Genomic DNA, 8127 nt, shown 5'->3' on the forward strand with positions numbered 1-8127 from the left:
TTGTTAATAAACATAATAGATTAATGATAAAATAATAATTTATAAAATAAAAAATAGTTTTTATGATTAAATAAAATATATGGAGTTAATTTATAATTAAAATTAGATAAAGACTATTTATCGGTTATTAAAAAACTTAAAAAACATGTTTTGTTATGAAACCATTTAATAGTCCAAACGTTCTGGGACCATCGAATCCTTTGTCCAATTACATGTGGAAATACCGATATTGACTTTTACAAGAAACTAATAGAAAAAGTTTTAGAAATTAAAGAGAAGTACAGCAACAAAGTTTAGAACTACGGAACTAGAAATATCTGAAAGATGAAGAAAAAGAACAAGAGTTGTGCACACGAGCATATGGCTCATCAGCATCACTCATGCAGTACTTCTATGTTTTTTGATCTCGTTAACATCATACTATATTGCATTACATATATAAAACATTCATTCTGCAGCCTACAGCTAAAAAATCTAATTGTAACAACCACAGCTTAAATTGGACGAAGTAGTAACTGAAATGTAACAAATATTTTCCTTCTATACACATGTTAAGCACTTCCCTTTAATGCAGTCCTTCAAGCTAGCCATCACCAATTAAATTAAGTTGGGTTTTCTAGTACGAATTGATGCCATCATTTATACCACCGAAATGAAAAAAAAATGCATTTGTTGTGTCTTCCCTCTGCCTAAATTTCTTGTATGGTAATTAAATATAAGCCAGTTGCTAGAAGCTCAACTTCACTGTACAATTTTCCTTCTTAAAGCCCAAGTGGTCCTAAACCTGAATAATCAAATTTCAACAATGCCATTTGAGGACCAAAATTGACATAGTGAGAATGAATGATCATTTGAAATAGAAGGATTTTGATTACCTGAGGCAGCAGCCATGGGGTTTATCCTGGGAATGCGCCATATTTCCTTGCGTTCCACGACAACAGCATTAGATGTAAGAAATGCCTTCGCCACAGATGCTGCATGCTCTATGCAACATCTAACTACCTGCAGATTACAAAACTAATAACTAAGTATCAAAGATTAATTTTTCACGTGGAATTTGTTCCCGCTTCCTCCATAATTTCCACCTACTCAAGCTCCTCCTTTTCATAAAAAAAGAACTATCAAAATTATCATTATAAAATGAATAATATTAGTATGGATAGAGAACTTTAGTCAATATTTCTGATCCAGAAACCCTGTGATCACTGGCTTCATTAAATTCATACAATAAGATACTTATTTTGGCATACTGCTTTTGAATCTTATAATAATTACTTACACAGTTACACGTCATAATGAATAAAATCAATGGCAGAAATAAAAATTAACCTTTGTTGGATCCATGATTCCGGCCTTCATAAGATCCTCATAACGTTCTTTCGAAGCATTATAGCCAAAATGCGCATTATCATCCGATAAAACCTGCAACACACAAGAAGTCCCGATTCAATATCTGTTATGAGTTGAATTGACTAAAAGCTGCAGCAGACGGAAAAATCTGAGAAGAACCTTTTCCACGACGACGTTGCCATTTACACCAGCATTTTTGGCTATCATTCTAGCAGGATAGCTCAAAGATCTTTTGAAGATCTCAGCTCCAATCTGCAGATATATATATATATTCTAGATAAAATTTAAATTTCTCAAACGGACAAAAATGCGCAACATAAAGCATGCTTAGTTGGAAGGGCTTGGTATGAACCTTGTTATAGATTCTATGCTAGTTAAGATGATGGGAGACATAGCTTCATAAAGCAGATAATTACCTTTTGTTCTTCATTTTCTAGGAGGTTTTTTATGCTATCCACCTTCTGGGATAGCCTTAAGAGGCTGCAGCCGCCACCAACCACTACACCTTCCTCGATTGCTGCCTGCAATGTTTGGAGTCAGAAGTTTAGAGATTGACTAAGCACAGTATCCCATTAGGGGAATTTCTTTGGTGAAGAATGAAGTTGGATAAAAAATGGAGATTGTAACTACATTTTAAGGCAAGTGTGCATTATACATGATATTTTTATTTTTTAATATTTTTCTTATTGTAAAACAAACAATCTTCGCTATTCACCATAGTATTATCATCTCTTGTTAGATCTAAGAAATGGGAATACCTTGGTTGCATTGAGAGCATCTTCAATTCTTAGTTGTTTGTCCTTCAACTCTACTTGTGTTTGTGCTCCTACCTATGGTTTAGATTTCACGTGCTAAACTGTGAATGCACTTAGAAGCAAGAACGTTACATTCTAGATTATCAAGGTGCAAAATAAAATGTGATTCACGTTACCTGAAGAATGGCAATTCCCCCTGATAATCTTGCTATCCTTTCACTTAATATCTTCTTTTGGAAATTTTCTTCAGTGTTCTGCAAGTGTGAAATAAAATGTGTTAATCCCATTATATTGAGTAAATTACCATTTTGGCTTAAAAAAAATTAATTTTTGAAAATGGTTCTCAAACCAAAGAAATGATATTTTGTTCCTTCAAAGACTATCAAACCGAATGCAATAAATATAGAAAAACATATTTGGAAAAAGAACTTTAGAGATTAGATTTTAAAGCAGTTTTTTCTAAGCCTATTTATTTTTTAAACATAATAATTTTAAACTTTTTTTGGAAAAAATTTAAAAAAGTAGATTGGAAAAATGTTTTTGAAATTGAATTTCTTTCTCAATTTTTTATATACTTTCTAAATAATCTGTTTAAATAGTCCAACAAATGAGCCATTTTGACACTAATGAAAAAAATCGTGCATTTTATTCAATTGGAATCATATTTGGAGGGGCAACACTCATTTCTTTTTTCCAAGACTATTTTGTCAAAGATTAAATCTTTTGGGACCAATAGTTTATCCTATATATGTTAACCGTGCAATATGTTATTGTATAACTTAACACTAGTCAAATGCGATATTTTTTTATATTTCATTTTCTGCATAATGTGCTGAATCTCAAAAGCCAAAGTTCTGCATGCACCTCAACAAGGCTCCGAATTTGATCAACCCTCTTTTCGACAGCAGATCGTGTAGTCCCATCGGTAACTATTAAGGTAGAATTCTTTGTTATGACAACTTTTGTAGCAGAACCTAGCACATCCTTGCTAGCTTTTTCAAGTGTCAAACCCATATCTTCTCTGATTACAGTACCTGTAGAAAAAAAAAGTTTGAAAAGCCAACAAAGAAAAGAAGTAAAAATCAGTAGAGAATAACAGCTTTCACTTCAAGACCTGTCTTGATTTCGTAAAACTCTTACTTTTTGAAAGTAGCTCATTAAAGCTGGCTTTTTAAAAATAACTTTTAAAAGTTATAACATTTATGTTTGGTAAATCAAATTAAACATAACTTTTAGCAAGTACAAGTAGCAATAAGTGTGTTTAATAAAAGAGTTTTAAGATTTTAAAAAATCACAATAGATATAAATATAAGAGTAAATTTAGATATTTATCAATGCTGAGGTTATATTAGACTTTATAATTATGATAAGAACAAACTAATTTTAAAAAGCTCGTTCTTAAAGTATTTTTAAAAGCATTTCTATCTTTTATAAACTATAAATATAAGTACATGATTTTTTTATTTACCAAATACAAAACGTGGTATTTGTGCTTTTGAAAACACAAGCACTTCTCCAAAAAACTTTATCAATCCAAGCCTAAATTACAATGGTGCAGATGGTAACTAGTGCTTCATTTATTTGTTATTGCCTTCCCTTTTCAAGTTATAAACCAATTTCATGCAACGGCTGAGTTCATCTGTTTGAATATAACACTAGATTCTTAGTAACACAATATGATTAAGCTTCTAAGTTGAAGAACTTTTGATCTTGTACCTCCTGTCAAGATGGCAATGTCTTCTAAATAGTGCGTTTTGCGCTCGCCGAATGCTGGAGCCTTGATTGCAGCTACCTTTAGCACACCCTTGAGCTTATTTTTTATAATCGGCGCTAGAGCTTCTTGCTCAATGCTTTCTGCAACTATCATAATTGGATACTTCTCTATCACAGCGCTGTTCAATATGTTAATCATCTCCTTCGGGTTTGTGATTTTTTTGTCCACCAAAAGCAACTGTAACAAATAATTATGCACCAATATGGATGCACAAGTTAGAGAAAAAAGATTCTAACATAATATTAATGCAGAAGCACCAAATGAGTATTGGTACAAGATACAAGTATTAATACATGTCACCAATTTTTGAAGTTTATGTACATGATAGCTGTTATACCTTGCAGTTATGGAGTTCAACAGTCATCTTTCTTCGATCAGTTACAAAGTATGGCGAAAGATATCCGCGATCGAATTGCATTCCTTCCACTATCTCTAGACTATTCTCAGTGCACCTTCCTTTCTCAATTGTCACTACTCCCTTCCTTCCTACTTTATGCAGGGCCTCGGAAATCATGTTTCCAACAACATAATCATTCCCGGCGCTGACAGCAGCAACATGTGTGAGTTCATGATCCTCAACCTACAAATGCAACCAATCTTGTTGAATTCAGCAAGACTTTGAGTTTTTCCAAGTGACAAGTGACAATTGGCAGCCAGCAAAAACCATAATTAAACCAACATCTGCAACCGGATAATTTTTTTACTATGATTCTTGAAATCCCCGATTCTCCAAAACAGAACCAGAAAAGTTACATCAAGATGGAGCTTACTTCTCTTGACATCAAATTGAGTTCAGCAACAAGTGCTGCTGCTGTCTTCTCAATTCCACGAGCAATTTGAACAGGATTCATTCCAGCTGCAATAACCTACAAAAGGAAAGGGAAAAACAAGAGCACATCAATATACGACAATACCTTACAATCTGGAAGCACCAAAATTAACCAACACTTTTTTAGGTACTGGTGGGTTTGGTTGCGTTATTCACAAGTCGGAAGTGAACTAGTTGAAAGGTTACATGGGGAGGTTAGAGAATGTTAGTGTTTTCCATGCGAAGCTTCATGCTTTTCGAGAGGTTTGATTCTTGCTTCGTGAAACAGACTGTTTGGAGGCTTTCTCAATGGTGCATAGAGATCAAAGTGATGATAACATTATGAGAAACGACTTGGTGCATAAGATTCAAGAGACTATAAATTAAAATTGGAAGACCAGTATTAGCTTGGTTCAAAGAACTGCCAACTATATTGCTGATCTTATGGCTATCTCGGAGGCAGTGCACTATGTGAAATAGTTTCCGCCTTAGAATCTTATTAGCTTAGACAGGAATCCAGCCAATTAAATTTTTTTCCTTTTTTTTTTCTTTCTTCTTCTTTCATATAGTGATTCTGATTTTTAACCCTTAAAGTAAAGGGAACATCTACTCAATGTGAAGTAATTGAAGAAGAAATGATACTGATTTAGTGGTTGTGTGTGTACCTTCGTGCCCTCGGTGATTAGGCCGTGAGCAAGAACAATGGATGTAGTGGAGCCATCACCAGCAAGGTCATTGGTTTTTGCACCTGCTTGTCTTACCAATTTAACTCCAACATTCTCCAATGGGTCTTCCAATTCAATCTAAAATCACATTTGAAAATAAATAAATAAAACAAAATAAACATAAAAGAGAACATAAAACCGTGTCAAATTGTTAGACTAGAAATTCATCATAAAACTCTAGACGTTCAACTCAAACAAATTCCCATAAAAATGAAATCGATGGATAATACTGTTTTGAATAATTAAATGTAATCCGATTACTTGATATTGAAAATGATTACAAAGTATCTACATCAGCTACTCAGGGTGGTATTTAATGATTGTGAGACAAAAGTTTCCAGCCATGTGAAACCCATATATTCTCTTTCGCATTATTTTTTCAATGTTTATTGTCTATAACTATTACAAAAGTTTTACCGGTCTTTTAAAATGACGTTGCAAGTTACATGCATAAATTAAACTCAAAAGAAACCAAGTTGGGTTGGTCTAGTGGTTAGCTCACTAGTCCGCTTAAGTAAGTGTCGGGGGTTCGAATCCCGCCTTGTGCATGCAGCAACCCATTGGCCAGCGGCAAACCCTTAAATGGAGCTCAGTACCGCGACGGATTAGTCTTTGACCTGTCGGGTTGGGGGATACCGTGGGAAACCAAAAAAAAAAAAATTAAACTCAAAAGAGTTATTGTTGTTGTTAGAGGATTGCTAAAGTTATTAAATAGAATAAATGATTAAATTTATTTTTAAAAGATCACTCATTTTTAAATTAATTTTTAAAAATTTTAAGCTAGTCACATTAGTTATTCTATTGCTTATGACATTAATTACTAACATGATAAGTTTATGAAATTAGATTAAATCAATTCTAAATTGAAGATTTGATCTAGTTGTATAAATTTATTATCTTAGTAATTAATTAGAATTATTTGGTATGTGTTGTGGCTAATATGGTATTAATTAACGGGTCACGTTCATAAATTTTGATTCGTTAGCAATAAAAATGACAAAAGAACTAAGATGACAAACTTAAAATTTTTGAAGGAAGAATTTAATTAAAAAAAAAAATTTAAAAACTAATTTAAAAATAAGTAATCTTTTAAGAATAATTTTGACCATTTACTCTTATTTAATAGAGGGTGCATCCTGTGAAGAAGAAGAATAGTAAAGAGATGAAAATTCTTTAAATATATAATTAGATATCTATTTAAAAAGATGTATCATTTTATTTTATTAATTTTTCAAATTAAACTATGCCCTCGTATTCCTTCTCTTCGCACAAAATTAGAATTGTTCTTAATAGAACTGTGGATATAAATATATAATATATTATATTTTCTAATAAATAAATGAATTTTTGAAAAGGAAGAAACCTCTTTGAGAACAGTTTCTCCGTCATTGACGATCTTGGGAGGTCCATACTTATTCTGGAGCACAACATTTCTGCCCTTTGGACCCAATGTAACTCCAAGCAGCTCTGCCACCATGTCCACCCCTGCCTGCATCATCTCATTTTAGTGAACCCAACAAAATCTAAACAAAATTTGTGGTGTCAAAACAACAACTACTACTATAATTATTATTATTATTATTATTATTATTATTACCAGAAGCTTCTTTGTAGCTGAACCATCGTGGTTAAAGTAAAGCTCTTTGGCCATAGCTCTTGGATTTAGAACAGAAGGTGTTCGGGGTCTTGGAAGTGATGAATTGGCAAAGGAGAATGCAGATATAGGTGATGGAGAACATGCCATTGCTATGGTTTAATTTACTTGGAAGCTGTGCTGTGTTGTGTTGCGATTTGTATAATGTAATACGTGCTGCAATAATTTGAACAGTGATGAAAGAAGTTTGGAGTTTGGACAATGTTGGAGCCTGGAGGCCGGATAAGAGTGGCAAGTGACACTCTAGACTCTCGAGTCGAAGAAATATCCGTAAACTCTTATCTTTGAGGAGAAAATGCGAAGAAAAAATATCTTTTGGGTTGGTTTTGGCACTATTCCGTTTCGTGGCGAAGAAAAATTTATATATGCGGAATTTTCAGAAAAATGGGATTTATTTGCGATTTTTCAAAATATGAGAGATCGACCTAATTTGAGTTTGGGAAATATTTTTGGTGGGAAAAGCTGGACTTTGGTGAACTAGGTAGAAATATTCCTAATATTTAGAGTTTTGAAACTCCTTTACATTATCAATATGATAATCGTGTGTTAGCATAATATTTTAAGAGGTATTCTATTAATTGAGTTTTTATCGTATATTGATAACATCCTTAAACAATTAATACCAAAAAATTATATTTTTTTAAAAAAGTTAATATTTAAAAAATTAACACTAACTTAAAATTATACTTTTAAATAAAAATTATAAAATAATTATAAACTATTAATCTCTCATCTTTACTTATTAAGCATCGTTTTTTTTTAATTTTAGTATTTTATTAATGTTAATTTTTTTTACTAAAATAAAATAAAAAAAGATTATTGTTTCCCATAATAATTTTTTTTATTTTTATCTTTTAAGATTTATTTGTTTTAGAATTTCATAAACTCATTACAGTACGATCTAAATTGTACTAGTATATTTTATTTTTATTTAATCTAATTTTATTCACATAATTTAAAATTTTAAATTATAAATTTTTAAATTAAAATTTAAATAAATATAATTTAATTAATAACTTAATTTAATTGGATAAAAATAAACGTATTCGTATTATTATACT

At 31.7% G+C, this 8127-nt stretch overlaps 1 protein-coding gene across 1 annotated transcript; it reads right to left on the reverse strand.

Annotated features, from left to right (window-relative positions):
• Positions 1-292: 292 nt before the first annotated feature.
• On the reverse strand, positions 293-7433 carry LOC112750472 (chaperonin 60 subunit beta 4, chloroplastic). Its single transcript, XM_025799202.3, has 14 exons — positions 7010-7433; positions 6776-6901; positions 5353-5490; positions 4650-4745; positions 4217-4459; positions 3822-4056; positions 2970-3139; positions 2282-2359; positions 2109-2180; positions 1767-1871; positions 1510-1602; positions 1330-1422; positions 876-1002; positions 293-784 (listed from the first exon to the last, which is right to left on the reverse strand). Exons 1-14 carry the CDS (start codon positions 7154-7156, stop codon positions 762-764), a joined length of 1746 nt encoding a protein of 581 aa, XP_025654987.1. The 5' UTR covers positions 7157-7433; the 3' UTR covers positions 293-761.
• Positions 7434-8127: the final 694 nt, after the last annotated feature.

The sequence above is a fragment of the Arachis hypogaea genome, chromosome 15 (genome assembly GCF_003086295.3).
Source record: "Arachis hypogaea cultivar Tifrunner chromosome 15, arahy.Tifrunner.gnm2.J5K5, whole genome shotgun sequence".
Lineage (NCBI taxonomy): Eukaryota > Viridiplantae > Streptophyta > Magnoliopsida > Fabales > Fabaceae > Arachis > Arachis hypogaea.

Excerpts from the sequence above, each read along its gene's own strand:
- LOC112750472 (XM_025799202.3), bottom strand. The coding sequence starts at position 7,156 with ATGGCATGTTCTCCATCACCTATATCTGCATTCTCCTTTGCCAATTCA. Across the intron at positions 5,491-6,775 it reads GAGAAACTGTTCTCAAAGAG|ATTGAATTGGAAGACCCATT; the intron begins GTTTCTTCCTTT and ends ATGTGATTTTAG. Across the intron at positions 3,140-3,821 it reads CATTGCCATCTTGACAGGAG|GTACTGTAATCAGAGAAGAT; the intron begins GTACAAGATCAA and ends TTTTTTCTACAG.